The sequence below is a fragment of the Marmota marmota genome, unplaced genomic scaffold (genome assembly GCF_001458135.2).
Source record: "Marmota marmota marmota unplaced genomic scaffold, marMar, whole genome shotgun sequence".
Lineage (NCBI taxonomy): Eukaryota > Metazoa > Chordata > Mammalia > Rodentia > Sciuridae > Marmota > Marmota marmota.
In genome coordinates this window covers 1,311,825-1,328,934 of record NW_025999949.1, presented here as the reverse complement: position 1 = coordinate 1,328,934, position 17,110 = coordinate 1,311,825, and the positions used below count along the sequence as shown (strand labels likewise).

At 33.1% G+C, this 17,110-nt stretch overlaps 1 protein-coding gene across 21 annotated transcripts in view; it reads right to left on the bottom strand.

Annotated features, from left to right (window-relative positions):
• Nucleotides 1-17,110, bottom strand: part of Vps13b (vacuolar protein sorting 13 homolog B) — a 734,817-nt gene that overhangs the window by 650,101 nt on the left and 67,606 nt on the right. For all 21 annotated transcript variants that reach the window (XR_007347142.1, XR_007347143.1, XR_007347144.1 and 18 more), the window contains 3 exons: nucleotides 15,418-15,599; nucleotides 7,715-7,889; nucleotides 725-993 (listed from right to left, as the gene is read on the bottom strand). Coding sequence is in view for 18 of the 21 variants with exons in the window: in XM_048801898.1 (XP_048657855.1) it covers nucleotides 725-993; nucleotides 7,715-7,889; nucleotides 15,418-15,599 (626 nt within the window). In the remaining 3 variants the exon portion in view is untranslated. The remainder of the gene's footprint in view (nucleotides 1-724; nucleotides 994-7,714; nucleotides 7,890-15,417; nucleotides 15,600-17,110) is intronic.

The window sequence follows — 17,110 nt, the reverse complement described above, 5'->3', positions numbered from 1 at the left end:
AACCACTCTGGAAAGCAATATGGAGATTTCTCAAAAGACCAAGAATGGAACAACCATATCTCTCACTCTCCCACCCTGGGTATCTGTTTAAAAGAAATAAAGTCAGTTCACTATAGCGACACATACAAATCAATGTTTATACAGCGTAATTCACAATACTAAAGTTAAGGAACCAGGCTTGTTGCCTATTAACAGAAAAATGGATAAGAAAATCTGGTGTATATACATAATGGAGTTTTACTCCATAAAGAAGAATGAAATTATGACATTTGCTAGTCAATGACAGAAATAGAGAACAACATGCTAAGTGAAATAAGCAGATGCAGAAACCTTCATGCTTATTTCACTTAGCATGTCAAATATTTTCTCAGATATGTGGAAACTGGAGAGAAATGAGAAATTATTAAAAGGAGTATCCCATGAAAATAGAAGGGACCACAATGAGATAGAGGAAGGGGATCAAGGTAGATGCTAGAGGGATGGGAAAGGGGAGGGAGGCACTGTGGATTATAATTGGCCAAATTATGCTACATGCATATATATCAAAATGAATTCTACTTTTACGTGTTACTATAATACCCCAATTGAAAAACAGTAAAAAACATTTTTTAATTATGTCTACTGAGCACAAAAAAACATTTTGTTAATCAAGAATCTTACTAGCAATAAAAATTTAAGCATTAAAGTTGAAAGAGATATTAGCAGCAAAAGAAAATACACCTACTTTGAAAGTCACAGTTGCCTTTGTGCAGTAAAATCCTACAGAAACAATAGGATCCTTCAAAGTCTGTACTTTCTGCTGATGTATGGTTAATGTAGAATCATTCCCAGTATAGTCTTCCTCACCATCATCATAACTCACAATTGCAGGCACAAATGACCAAGCCCAGGATACCCATCCCTGTGGCTGCTCTTCATCTTGTTGTGAATACAACTCTTGGCCTTTGTACTGAGCAGGATACTGCATATCTATTCTTGTTTCATCTTCAGCACCTAGGAATCAAAATAAAGCTGATTTAAATAAATTAAGAAAACAATTTTAAAAAAGAAATCTAAATCTCATTTAAAAATCATGCATTAATATTATCATTTGAAAACAATGTCACTCTCAAGGTTTTATGTTGTACTGTGTCAGTCTTTATAAGTTAGGGTTAATGTAATATGGATAACACTTTATCAACTACACATAATTTTAAGTGTTTTTAATAAATAAAAGAATAAGATAACTTAAAGTCCCATCCACAAACACTTGCTTCTCAAAAATAAGAATAATGTGTTGAAAGACTGAAACCTAATACCAGAATGATCCAAGTTCCTCATTTCCTAATGCATCCAACTGAGAAAATGACAAGTACTTCTAGACAAAACATATCCACCAAAACAAAAATTATCCAAAAGAATAAAACTAAATGTTACAAAGAAGTAACTTTTATAGGCAGTTAAGAAAAATAATGATTTTGGTGACTCTTATTAGTGGCTAAGATATATTCATACTTTTCCTATTCTAAAGATAAAAAAATTTCAGAAAAGAAATTCTATCAGTCATGAATTGGCAGACTAAAGATATAGATTCCAACCACTCATTAGTTTATTCCTAGTAAAATGTCAAATTGGAAATCATCAATTTTAAACTGATTATCAGTTATAAAACAAGAAATCAGGTCACTTCAACTCGGGAAAACAATGACCAGCTTGGGTATATAGAACTAGTCTCTAGACGCCTCTTGTCTAACCCATTAAAACTGAAGTGGTAATCACTGATTCAGGTTTGTTTGTTGAATATTTTTTTAATTGTTGATGGACCTTTCTTTAAAATTTATTTATATGCAGTGCTGAGAATTTCCGTGCCTCACACATGCTAGGCAAGCGCTCTTAATTCATGAAGTAGAAGAGTTACTATCTTAGTAATGAGAATAAAATGGGCCTAAGCAGGGGGCTGGGGTTATGGCTCAGCGGTGGAGTGCTCGCCTCACATGTGTGAGGCCCTGGGTTTGATCCTCAGCATCACATAAAAATAAATAAATAAAATAAAGATATTGTGTCCATCACAACTAAAACAAACAAACAAAAACTGGGTCTAAGCAAATGGCTATTCTGATCCCATCTAACAAACCTACAAACAAGCCTTAAAGACTTTAACTGTTTCCAGGGAACTGAAATAATTGTTGGAACAAAAAAAATCCAGCACCCAACAAGGCAACATTTATAATGTCTGACATCTAATTAAAAATTATTGGGGAGTTAGATACAGACTAGTAAGTACCCACAGTCCCAGCTATTCAGGAAAATGAGGCAGGAGGATCACTTCAGCCCAAGAGTTTAAAATGAACCTGGACAACTAGCAAGACCCTGACTCACCCAAAAAAAAAAAAAAAAAAAAGCCAGGCATGGTGGCTCATGCCTGTAATACAAGATACTCAGGAGGTTGAAGCAGAAGGAGAATCAGAAGTTCTAGCCAAGCCTAGGAAACTTAGTAAACCCTGTCTCAAAAAAAAAAAATTCAAATTCTAAAGGGCTCGGGATACACCCAAAGCACTCAGAAATAGAGAGCTCCTGAATGCAATCTCTAGTACCACAAAGAAGGAAAAATACTAGACAAGCGAAAAAGAAGGAAAATATATTCCATACTGAGGGGAAATGTCAATCAACAGAAATGTATCCAGAATTCACAAAGATCATAGCATAAGCAAACAGAAACATTAAAACAACTATACAAATAAATGCATATGTTCAAGAAAGTGTAAACATGTTAAGGAGAGACATGAAGTATAAAATGAAACCCAAATTGAACTTCTAAAGATAAAAATAAAATATATGTATGTTTATACATTTATAAAAATTTCATATATATAAAATATATACTAGATGTGACCAACAGATTAGACACAACAAAGATTACTAAATTTTAATTGAAATAGAAACTATCCAAAATGAAACAGAAAAATAAAATGGAAAAAAGAACATAAATAGCAACTCTCAAACATTAAGCAGAATAACATACATAGAAATGGAGTCCCTAAAAAAATAGACCAGGAAATAAAAAATTTTTGAAGACATAATGGCCAAAATTTTTACACATATAGATACATATAAACTGTAAACCCGCAGATATAAAACCTGCAACCACAAATAACATAAAGATATAATCCTAAGGAACATCATAATGAAGATGCTTAAAACTTTCTGAGAAAAAGTTCACAGGTTTTACCAAAATGTCAAAGGAATCCCTGGCACACACCCCGAAAAAAGGTTAAGAGTCCATGCTTTAAATAATACAAGAAAACTAAGTCAAATGTCCCTGAAATCAAACAGTGGAGTTGCTTTCTTTCTCTCTTAATAAACAAGAAAAACCTAGTCATTTTCTTAGGTCACAAAAAGCAAGTTATAAAAGAAATTTGAAAATTACATTTTATCAAAATTTAAAACTTCTATTCAAGAGACACCTACTAATAAATGAAGAGGCAATGAGCTGGGGACATGTCTCAGCAATGAAGTACTTGTCTAGCGTGTGAAAGGCCTTGGGTTTGATCCCCAGGATGAGGAAAAAAAATATTATTCCGCAAATCACAAACTGGCAAAGAAAATAATTTGAATTCAGAATAAACAAAGAACTCTTACAAACCACTAAAGAAGCCCAAAAATAGTTTTTAAAAGTTCTTAAATTTATTTAACATACATTTCACAAAGGTAGATTTATTAAAGGTCAACACGAACATGAAAAAATTCAAAATATTTACTTATGAAAGATATAGCAATTAAAACCATGAGATATCACAACACACAGATCAGAATGGCAAGAAGGAAAAATATGCTGACCCCACCATATGTTATAAAGATAGAAAGCAACTAGAAACACTCATTGTTGACAAGAATGTAAAATGGTACAACTACTTTGGAAAAAAGGTGAGGTAGTGCTATGGTTTAGGTAAGTGTCCCCCAGAGATCCACATGTTGTTAAAGGATAGCTATCCTGAGAGGCTCTATTGGGAGGTGGAGGAATCTTTAGGTAGGGTCTGGTAGAAAGATTCTGGGTAACTGAATGCATGCCTTGCAAGGGGATAGTGGGGCCTCATCCCTTCCTTTCTCTTTTGCTTCTTGTCCACCAAGTGAGCCATTTTGCTTCAACACTTGCTCCCATCAGGAAGTGCTGCTTTATGACAAGCCCAAAGCAAATGGGATCAGTCCATCAAGGAATAAAAGCTTCAAAAGTATGAGCCAAAATATACCTTATCTAGGTATTATTAGTAGTGATGGAAACGTGTCTAATCCAGGTAGTTTTTTAAAAACCTAAAACATATAATTCTAACTCTTAGGTATTTACCAAAAAGAAAGAACAACACAACTCTACATGAAACTTTTGCAAGAAAGTTCCTGGAAACCTAATTTACAGTAGCCAAAACCTAGAAATAATTCAAAACTATAAAACCTCTGTTAATCAACAGGGAAATGGGGTGGGGGAAAGAAACTGTGGTATAGTTAGATGGTTTATTCAGACAATGTTTCTTGTAATAAGAAGGGGGGAAATGACCGATACATGCAACACCCAGAAAAATTCCAAAAACATTATGCTTACTAAAAAAAAAAAAAAGCTGTATCATCCCTAAATAAAAAGGAGAACAAGAAAATAACAACTCCCTAAATGCCCCTGACTGCCCCCTCTGTGTTTAAAAAAAAAAAAAAAAAAAAAAAGCCAAATAAAGGGAACAGTGAGAACAAGCCTGAAAAGGAAAATCCAGCTTTCTCTTGTGCACCCTAGGAATTAGGGCAAGTTATTGTTAACTAAAGAAAGCTATTTTGTTGCATATAAGAATAATTCCTTCTTATGATGTTGGTTATGCAAGCACACTAACCCTGATGATGTCACTGCCTCTGCAGCCCTATGAAACCCCTCTCTGAGACAAAATGAGTGAATAACTCAGGGCACTGAGGAAAGGAAACTCGTTACTCATACAACCAGCCACCAGGGAACAAAGGTACTGCTTGGTGAAGCATCTTGAGAGGTGGAGGTGCTATCTGTTCAGCCTACCACCCCTGTACTCTTCTTGAAGCAGTCACTAATCTCTTGCAAGCTTTCCCCAATAAATCATATGTTTCACACATTGTCTTGAGGAACTTCCTTTGGTCTTTCTGCAACCTACCATTAATAGTGACTGGCTATTTTCACTTAAGCTTTCAGAGTATGTTCATATTGAAGCATGTATAATTTAATTCCAGCCATACAAAGCCCTGGTGTAAATGGGCTAAGAATAAAACAAAAGTCTTTCACAAAAAAGTACATACTGTATGATTCCATTTATATTAAACCCTAGAATCAATCAACTAATTTATAATGTTAAAAAAAGTTAGAACAGTAGTTTCCTGAGTAGAGGCAGTCAGGTATAGGGGCGATGACTGGAAAGGAACATAAGGATCTCTTTGAAATGTTAAGAATCTATATCTTAGTGAGTGTTTTGCAAAACACAGATATATGTATTTCTCAAAACTCAATGAATAGGACTGGGGCTCTAGCTCAGTGGCAGAGTGCTTGCCTTGCACGTGGGAGGCACGTGGTTCGATCCTCAGCACCTCGTAAAAATATACACAAATAAAATAAAGGCATGCTGTCCATCTACAACTATAAATTTTTTTTTTAATTAGTGAATAGTATACTTAAGATTTACACATTCACTTTATAAGTTTAACCTTCCAAATAATACAAAGACCCATTAATAAACAAACTCTGGTCGACAATAGTCAATAAAGTCTTGGAGTTAAGTGCACTAGCTGTAACTTACTTTGAAAGGCAGTAAAACTATTGGTTGTATTAAAAAAAAGGGATATTAAGACCTCTGTGGTAGCAAATGTAACAAAAATAAATGGTGGAAGCTAGATAGTGAGTACATAAGTGTCCACTGTACAATAACTCAGTTTTTCTGTATATTTGAAATTTGTCATGCTAGGAAAAAAAAAATGTGAATAAAGCACCTTCTATATGCTGGGTTTTGTTCCAGGTGTTAGACAATGTTCCAGTCTCAGGGGTTCATTGTCTAACAGAAACTTCACTAACAGGAATTCACTGTGAAATAAAGGGGTATTTATTTAAAGTAACTTAGTAGTTATTGTTCTTTTACTTCTTTCCAGGTAAAAATTTTTAATGACTTAATATTCAAATACTGTAAAATTTACCCTTTAAAAGTATATAATTTGGGGCTGGGGTTGGGGCTCAGTAGAATAGCACTTGCCTAGCATATGTGAAGCCCTGGGTTCAATTTTCAGCACCGCATATATATAAATAAAATAAAGGTCCATCAACAACTAAAAAATATATTTTTTTAAAAAGTACATAATTCAGTAATTTTTAGAATGGTAACAAAATTATATACCATCACCATTAATTTCAAAATATTTTCATCACCCCCAAAAGAAACCCACCTACTTGGAATTATTCTCTCCTCCTCTCAGCCCCTAGTTACTAAAGCTATTGTGTATAGAACTGCCTCTATAGAACTGCCTGTTGTAGACATTTCATATAAATGGAATCATACAATCTATGTTCCTTTTTGACTGGCTAATTTTACTTAAAGTTTTCAGGGTTCATTCATATTGAAGTACAAATCAGTATTAAATTCCTTTGTATGGCTGTAGTGTAGGTATATACCATAATTTGTTTATCCATTCATCAAGTGATACATATTTGAGTTGTTTCCAGGTTGTAGTTGTTATGAATAATGCTGCCATGAATATTCACATACAAGTTTATAGCTGTGCATATATGAAATCTCTTGGTAATACCTAGGAGTGGTTATGATTACTATGTTCAACTTTTGAAAGAATTACCAGATTGTTTACTGAAACATATATCTTATTTTACATTCCCACAAACAACATATATAGGTTTAAGTTTCTCTACATCTTCAACAACACTTGTTGTTATGTCTTTTTTATTATATTCACCCTAATAGCTGTAAAGTGGCATCTCAATGTGGTTTTAATTAACACTCCTCTCATGGGCAATGATGTTTAGTATTTTTTTTTAGTATGTGTCTGTTGGCCATCTATCGTCCTTGGAAAAATATTTATTTGTCTACTTTAAAATTGGATTATTTGTCCTAAGTTTTAAATGCTCTTAAGGTTCTATTTCCTTTAATTATTGATTTAAATTATTCCTCACAGATCCAAAGCAAGTTAAAATTAATCATTCCTTTCATCATCCTTCTACTACAGATCATTCACATCTGTTTATCATTCTGCCACTATACCTCATCAAACTTAACTATTCATTTGGCATTAAGATTTTAAGGGAAGAGAACACATCTTATTTATCTCACATTGCTCATATATTTTCCTACACTACAAACCACACTGCCTTCCATATAGAATTTCATAAAATTGGAATGAACTGACTTGACTTGATACACTTAATATCCTTCAATGAAGTATACATGTCACTAACTATATTACAAAACTCCACTAAGTAAATTAGTAAGTTAGCCTTTGCAGAAAAATACCAATATTTTTTTACTAGGAAATTTTAAGTTGTATCACTTTAAATATACCTATAAGTAAACATTCTCAACACTATTTTTTTACTATGCAGAAATATATACACACACACACACACACACACACACACAATGGAATATATAACTCAAACTATTGTGCTTCTTAAAGTTTTACCAGTGAGGAAAACATTTTCTAAGAATGACAATTCTATATTCAATTTTGCTGTATTTACCTGTAATGTTTCCTAACATATCTTTATTGTGACAAGCAGAATCCTCTGTTTCAACATCTTTAAAATTGCCTATTTCTCCATAGTAAAGAGCAATCCCAAGCTGCATTATACGAATAAACATAGGCAACTGCTGATCTGTGATAGAAAGTTTCAGACTTTCTACTAAGGTATGAATCTGTATTTTGAAAAACAAAAGACAACAAAAGCATGTTTAATGGGAATACATTTTAAAATAAGAGAATAAATTTCAAAGGTATTAAAATGCAAGATCATTTGAGAAACACTGATGTACCAAATTTCTAAAAATTAAGTCAAAATAATATTTACTCTAAAGCTTACAGATTAAGTAAATTTTTGCTATAATGATTAGCAAACTTCAGATAAAAAAATGGATTAACAATGCAAACACAAATAGAATAATCAGAATATATATTTTCATTAGATTTACACATAACTATTTCATAAAAAAAAGTAACCAAATACCTACAGTATAATACTTATTCTCCCCCATGGGGGTAAGTGGGAGATCTCTGTCAAAACCAACAATGAAAATTTCATGATGTCATTTTAGTAAAACTGTAATCACTTATCCCAATTTTATTAACCAAAAAGAACACATATGCATTCTCAAACCATATGTTTGAGAATATGTAATATGTTTGAGAATAAGTAATAAAAGAATAATAACTATTTATGTATGGAAACAATAAAATTTTATTGTCAAATATAGAAAATCAAGTGAAATATGTTATAAAGTTCTTCAAATTTTAAATATATTTAAACATGACATAAAATTTGTAACATAAATCAATTATAAGAAATTGAATTAATTACTAAGAAGAAGGATATATAACATTCGAAATTCTTAAAGAAACATAATGGAATATAAACACTGCTTCAGTGTAATGGTTTCCTGCAGTTATATAAACATGAAAGAAAATCAATTAAGCCATGAAGTCAAGTCTCTTAGGCTTATTTTGACTAACTAGTATTTGAGTGTCTATGAAAAACAGGTAATGGTAATCATATTTTTATAGCTCAAGGCCCAAAATAATTATATTAGTAAGAATGAGAGAATGATATATATGGGAGAAGGGGTATAAAATACTACATTTCATATAAAGGAACAGGTCTCTTCAAACTGACCTAAAACCAATATGCTGAATAAACCATGAAGAGATCTAAAAAAAAAAAAAAAAAAAATTGTGGGGAAAAGAAGTAGTAAAAGGAGTTATGTAAGCTTGCTAAGCTTTTCTTAGTCGAGATTTCTGTAACATCCTTTTATAAATAATGTGTTCTACCAACAGAACCAGCAATAAGCAATTTTAGCAAAATCAATGAACAAAGAATTTATCCTTCACATATACATTAAAAGTTCTTTAGAAATCATCAAGATGAATCCTCATTAGAAAAATGAAAAAAGAACAACCTTCAAAATTCCAACTCACTAAAAAACATCAATATACTTGTGTTATTTTTTGCTCAATAGGTTAGCAATTTTTTTAAAAATATGGTCACAAATAAGGCTAACAAGAGGATCATACAAGCACTCCCCTTAATGTTCATCAAAGCATAACCTGATTAAACCTCTCTAGAAATAATTCTACAATCCCGATTACAGGTCTTAAATTTTGGTGGGGGGGTTTCAGGGATTGAACTCAGGGGCATTCAACCACGGAGCCAAATCCCCAGCCCTATTTTGTATTTTATTTAGATTCAGGGTCTCACTGACTTGCTGACACTGGCTTTGAACTCACCACCTTCCTACCTCAGCCTCCTGAGCCACTGTGATTACAGGCGTGCACCACCGTGCCCAGCTAAAATTTTTCTAAATATATTTACAAATATAGGAATTTATCCTAAGAAATTAATCAGAGATGTAGCCAACTATTTATCTGCAGACTTTCTATGCCTCTGAAAAGTTACAAAGTAAATTTTAGAAAGTAGAGAAAATGATAAATTATGTACCCATATGATCTGTTTCTCATAAATATAGGTCTCTATGTCATGTTTCACACAAAATATGGAAAATTATAAACACCTACCCAAAAATATAAACCAATATAATCAAAAGCTACTTAAGCATATGTGAAAGGTTTAAAAAAATTAAGATATCTGCAAATATTTGGAAATTACCCTTTGAGGTGATTAATGCATTAACTACATCTCTTTTTAACACATATTTCCTACAACTAGAATTGAAAGAATCATAGGTCTAATCAAAAATTGCAAATATTATACTAAAGTATTAATAAAAAATTTTTAAATGTATTTCACTTGCACATAATACAGTGATACCCTATATGTGGTGATTACCAGAATCAAAAACCACATTGCAGAAAGCTTATTTATACTAATGTACATTTCATAGTGAAATGTTATGCACATCAACTTTGAGAACACACAATGAGATATATCTACAGTAAGTTCTTCCTCAAGTTCACAATTTTTACTTTGCACCAATTTATCTACATCCTAGAATATACAATTAAATTTGTACTAATGATCAATAAGATTATTTCATATAGGAAAATTTCCAGACATCCATTACCTGCTTTTTTTCAATAACACAAAAATTTATTTATTTAAAAATAAAAGTAAACTAGAAGAAAATGTCTGTAACTAATACAATTATGTTGGAACAAAAAAATCTTTAGAAACATGAAAGGCATAATCTGTAAGAAAAAAATATCAGATTAAATTACAAATTTAATGATCACATTTTTACAGCTCAAGGCCCATGGTTTCTAACTATCTTCACTGTATGATCCACTTTATTTTCCAGGTTGTTAGGCCATTAACATTCAGGGTTATTATTGAGACATGATTTGTATTCCCAGACATTTTTGTTCATTTTTGGTATTTAACATGACTTGGTTTCTCCTCCATCCATTTACCTGCAAATGCCATGATATTATTCTCTTTTATGACTAAGTAATATTCCACTGTGTATATATGCCACATTTTTTTAATCCATTCTTCTACTGAAGAGCATCTAGGTTGCCTCTACAGTTTAGTTATTATGAATTGTGCTGCTATAAATATTGATGTGGCTGTGTCCCTGTAGTATGCTGTTTTTAAGTCCTTTGGGTATAGACCGAGGAGACAGATAGCTGGGTCAAATGGTGATTCCATTCGGTTTTCCAAGAAACCTTCATACTGCTTTCCATTAGGCTGCATCAATTTGCAGTCCCACCAGCAGAGTATAAGCATACCTTTTTCCCCATATCCTCCTCTACACTTATTGTTGTTTGTCTTCATAATAGCTGTCATTCTGACTGGAGTGAGATGAAATCTTAGAATGCTTTTGATTTGCATTTCTCTAATTGCTAGAGATGACGAACATTTTTTCGTATTTTTGTTGATTGACTGTATATCATCTTCTGAGAAGTGCATCTTCAGGTCCTTGGCCCACTTATTGATTGGGTTATTTGTTTTTTTGGTGTTTAGCTTTTTGAACTCACCACTTCATATACCCTAGTGATTAGTGCTCTATCTGATGTGTGAGGGGTAAAGATTTGATCCCAAGATGAAGGCTTTCTATTCACCTCACACATTGCTTCTTTTGCTGGGAAACTTTTGAGTTTGAGTGCATCCATTTATTGATTCTTGATTTTACTTCTTTTGCCACAGAAGTCTTATTAAGGAAGTTGGGGCCTAATCCCACATAATAGAGATTAGTACCTACTTTTTCTTCTATTAGACACAGGGTCTCTAGTTTTATTCCTAAATTCTTAATCCATTTCGAGTTGAGTTTCATGCATGGTGAGAGATGGGGGTTTAAATTCGTTTTGTTGCATACGGATTTCCAGTTTTCCCAGCACCATTTTTTAAAAAGGCTATCTTTTCAACAATGCATGTTCTTGGCACCTTTGTCTAATAAAAGAAAATTGTAATTTTGTGGGTTAGGTTCTGTGTCCTCTAATCTGTACCACTAGTCTACCACCAGTCTGTTTTGGTAAAAATACCATGTTGTTTTTGTTACTATTGCTCTGTATTATAGTTTAAGGTCTGATATACTGATGCCACCTGTTTCACTCTTCCTGCTAAGGACTGCTTTAGCTTTTCTGGGTCTCTTATTTTTCCAGATGATTTTCATGATTGCTTTTTCTATTTCTATGAGGAATGTCATTGGAATTTTGATCAGAATTACACTAAATCTGTATAGTGCTTTTGCTAGTATGGTCATTTTGATAATATTAATTCTGCCTATCCAAGAACAAAGTAGATCTTTCCATCTTCTAAGGTCTTCTTTGATTTCTTTCTTTAGGGTTCTGTAGTTTTCATTGTATATATGTCAGTTAAGTCTAAGTTATTGATTGTATTATTGAGTTCTACAGTTTCTTTGTTCAGCGTTTGTTTGGAAGATGTATCTAGTGATGAAAGAGGTGTGTTAAAGTCACTCAAAATTATTGTGTTGTGATCTATTTGACTCTTGAACTTGAGAAGAGATTGTTTGATGAACGTAGATGTTCCATTGTTTGGGGAATATATATTTATAATTGTTAATTTTTGTTGGTGTATGGTTCCATTGAGCAGTATGTAGTGTCCTCCTTCTTTATCCTTTTTGATTGACTTTAGTTTGAAGTCTACTTTATTTGATATGAGGATGGAAACCCTTGCTTGCTTCCACAGTCCATGTGAGTGGTATGATTTTTCCCAACCCTTCACGACCTTCAGTCTGTGGATTTCTTTTTCTATGAGATGAGTTTCTTGGAAGCAGCATATTGTTGGGTCGTTTTTTTTTTTTTTTAAATCCAATCTGCTGTACTATGTCTTTTGATTGGTGAGTTTAGGCCATTAACATTCAGGGTTATTACTGAGACATGATTTGTATTCCCAGACATTTTTGTTTATTTTTGGTATTTAACGTGACTTGGTTTCTCCTCTTAGGTTTTCCTTTAGTGTAATCCCTCCCTCTGCTGATTTTCATCATTGTGTTTCATTTCCGCTTCTTGAAATATTTTGCTGAAGATGTTCTGTAGTGCAGGCTTTCTAGTTATAAATTCTTTTAACTTTTGTTTATCATAGAAGGTTTTTATTTCATCATCAAATCTAAAGCTTAGTTTTGCTAGATATAAGATTCTTGCTTGCTATCCATTTTATTTGAGAGCATGGTATATGTTGTTCCATGATCTCCTGGCTTTGAGGGTCTGGGTTGAGAAATCTGCTGAGATATGAATTGGTCGCCTCCGTATGTGATCCAATTCCTCTCTCTTGCGGCTTTTAAGATTCTATCCTTATTCAGTATGCTAGGCGTTTTTATTATAATGTGACTTGGTGTAGACCTGTTGTAATTTTGTACATTTGGTGTTCTGTAAGCCTCTTGTATTGGGTTTTCCAATTTGTTCCTCATGCTTGGGAAATTTTCTGATATTATCTCATTGAATAGAATGTGCATTCCTTTGGTTTGAAACTCTGAACCTTCCTCTATCCTGATAACTCTTAGATTTGGTCTTTTGATGCTGTCCCATAACTGTCCCATAATTCTTGGATGTTCTGTTCATGGTTTCTAACTATCTTCACTGTGTGATCCACTTTATTTTCCAGGTTGTATACTTTGTCTTCATTACCTGACATTCTTTCTTCCAAGTGATCTAGTCTATTGGTTATGCTTTCTATTGAGTCTTTTATTTAATTTATTGTATCCTTCATTTCAAGGATTTCTGACTGGTTGTTTTTTTTTGTTGTTGTTGTTGTTGTGGTTGTGGTTGTTTTTTCAGAGTCTCTATCTCTCTCTTGAAGTAATCTTTTGCTACCTGTATTTACTCTCTTTTCTCATTGTTGGAGTGATCAGTTTTTGCCTGTATTTGCTCATTTAGGTAATTCTTTAATTCAGAGACCATTTTAATTATGAACCTTCTGAACTCCTTCTCTGACATTTCATCAACTTCACTGCCCATGGGTTCTGTTATTATAGTGTTTGGGGTACTTTCCTCCCTTGTTTTTTCACGTTGTCTATGTGTCTTCCTTTCTTGCAATGTGGATCTGAGATATTATAGTTTGTTCCCTATATTCTTACAGTACCCGTACAAATTGTCTGTACCTCACCTTGATGTTGGGCTTCTGGACTCTGCTGGTGTTCCTCAATGGATGCTACTGCATCCTGGATCTGGTTCCTATACAAGCTGGTGTGGGTGGATCTGGGACAACAGGCTTAATCTCCAGTGGTAGTCTGCTGGTTGGAAAAGACAGTCCTGCACCAGAGGCTGGGCTCTGGCGGGTGACTGACCCGCCAGTGGAGGGGTGAACCAGGCCTTCTGAGAGCCTGGGTCCCAGGTGGGCTGGTGTGGGCATTCTGGGCTGGATTTCAACCATTACCTGCTTTCAAAATGTATTTGAAATGTACCTTCTCATTCTCCAGATTAGTAAAACATTCAAGGCTAAAAAAAGTAAGCTTAGTTAACATTTTTTCATACCTATATTTGCCAAAGAAACAAATTCAAAAATAGAAGGAAAAAATAATAGTTTTGAAAAAAACATGGTAGAAGATAAAAGTAACATAAAGATGGCTGAAAAACAAATAGATTTTATTTAGAGATAAAATGTATGGTAAAGCTACATAATGAAAATATGTTTTAATAAATTATGTAAAAATCAATATTTATATAGGCACACAAAAGCAGGAAATACTATTATTGTTCAGAGTTAGGGCCAGTCCTCCTATCACAGAACTATGGTAATCAGAGGCAAGTAATTCAATAATAAAAATGTATCCCACATTGAAACTTAGTTAATAAGCTCAAAGTTATTGTGTGAATTCGTCCAAGAAAAATAGGCAGCAGGACAATATTCATAAAACAATTAAGTAACAAAATATGACGGAATTTATACTTATATACCACACTGAAAATATATACCGCTACCTTAAAGACCAACAAATTTTCATGTTAATCAAAAGACATGTCCTGAAAAACTCCCACACTGTAAAATTTTAATTATATATTGAAATCATGGATCAAAACATAAAACTTCTGAAACCAACAAACTATAAAGTTAGCAATATAAAGCCTTATACGATTATCTAAGAAAAAGAGAAAATAACTATTGTTAACTAATCATGCTGAAGAAATTATAAGAATTAAAATATAGATTCCTGATATTCGGACCACTATGAGTATACATTTCTCTGTGTGGTATTGAAAACTGAACCCACAATCTCATGTTTTGTTTTGTTATTTTAATTTTTCTTAGTTATATACAACACCAGGACAAACCCTGATATTATCACAAAAACATGGAACACATCACTAGAATTCAGTCCCTAGTAATTCCCCCTCATCCCTTCACTCCCCCCTCCCCACTGATACCTCTTCACTCCATTTACAGTTTCCTATTTTTTTTTTTTAATTAGTGTCCTATGGATACACCTAATGCCCAGACCCACCATGCTATATCCAAATCATGCTATTTTTTTCTTAAGATCTCTTCTATCAACTTGAAGAGAAACATTAATAAATAGCTAAACTTAAAAATGGAAATTATAACTATACAAAACAAAAAGATTGTCCCCAAATATCTCTAATATAACACATACAAAAAATTATAAAAATTATGAATACACAAAAACTTTATAAAAATGAATGCCATATATATTCATGAGATTAATTTTTTCTTGTCTTTTCTTTGTGCATGTAAGCATGTACAAGAGCCAATAAATAAAAGAGACTTGTTTATTTAATTACAGAAAAAGAGACACTTACTTTAATAACAGATGGCATCTTGGAATTTAGGTTATCATATGTAAAATGTAGACGAGTTCTGAAGGAACATTTGTACAGTAAAGGATCCTGGTAAAATTCTATTTTACCACTGGCATTTCGTTTATCAAGACAAACTGTACAGTCAGAAAAATTGATAACCTTTCTTAGCACCAGATCAGTTGCTACAAAGAAAAGAAAACACTTTAATTATAAATGAAAATTAGAGGAAAAGGGCAACTATTAATCATTAGTACAAGTAGCAATTAAAATAATAAATACAGCAAAATAATATTCATGAAACATTTAATGCATGTCATATACTATGAAAAGAATTTCTCATGTTTTATATCATTTAAATATTCCAACAATTGCATTAAATAGGAAAAAATATGTGTATAAAGAATCTGAGGCCTAAGTAGACTGCCCCCTAAGTAGACTGCATAACAAGTATCCAAAACTGAAGACAAAAAGTAGAAAAATATTCACCATAGTTCTTTCCTACAATAAGATAATAACATCCTTGAGAACCCAAATCTGAAATAAACTTCTGAACAATAGCCACTCATTTAGTATTTGTATAGCCACTAAAAAGCCACTGCTACTTTAAACCCACATTGTTCAATGATAGCCAACAGCTGTGGCTATTTAAACTTACATTTAAATTATTGTAAAAGACAACAATAGGGCTAGCATTTAACAAGCACTCATTAATGAAAGACATCATTTTTTATTTATTCTAATTTGTTATATGTAACAGCAGAATGCAATTCAATTCATATTATACATACAGTGCATAATTTTTCATGTTTCTGCTTGTTCACAAAGTACAGTCACACAATTTGTGACTTCATTCGTGTACTTAGAGTAATGATGTCTAACTCATTCCACCATTTTTCCTACCCCCATAATTCCTCCCATTCCCTCCCTCCCCTTTGCCCTATCTAAAGTTCATCTATTCCTCCCTTGGTCCACCCCCATCCCCATTATTTATCAGCATTTTTATATCAGAGAACACATTTGGCATTTGGTTTTTTCGTACTGGCTTACTTCACTTAGCATGATATTCTCCAACTCCAACCATTTACCTGCAAATGTCATGATTTTATTCTCTTTTAATGCTGAGTAATGTTCCATTGTATATATACACAAAAGTTTCTGTATCCATTCATTACTGACGGGCTTCTAGGTTGGTTCCACAGTTCAGCTATTGTGAATTGTGCTGCTATAAACATTGATGTGGCTGTGTCCCTGTAGTATGCTGTTTTTAAGTCACCTGGGTATAAACCAAGGAGTGAGATAGCTGGGTCCATTCCATGTTTTCCAAGGAACCTCCATACTGCTTTCCAGATTGGCTGCACCAATCTGCAGTCCCACCAGCAATGTATGAGTGTGCCTTTTCCCTCACATGCTCACCAACACTTATTGTTTGTTTACTTAACAACTACCATTCTGACTGGAGTGACATGAAATCTTTTTTTTTTTATTGTTGGTTGTTCAAAACATTACATAGTTCTTGATATATCATATTTCACACTTTGCTTCAAGTGGGTTATGAACTCCCATTTTTAGCCCATATACAGATTGCAGAATCACATCAATTACACATCCATAGATTTACATATTGCCATACTAGTGTCTGTTGTGTTCTGCTACCTTTCCTATCCTCTACTATCCCCCCTCCCCTCCCCTCCCC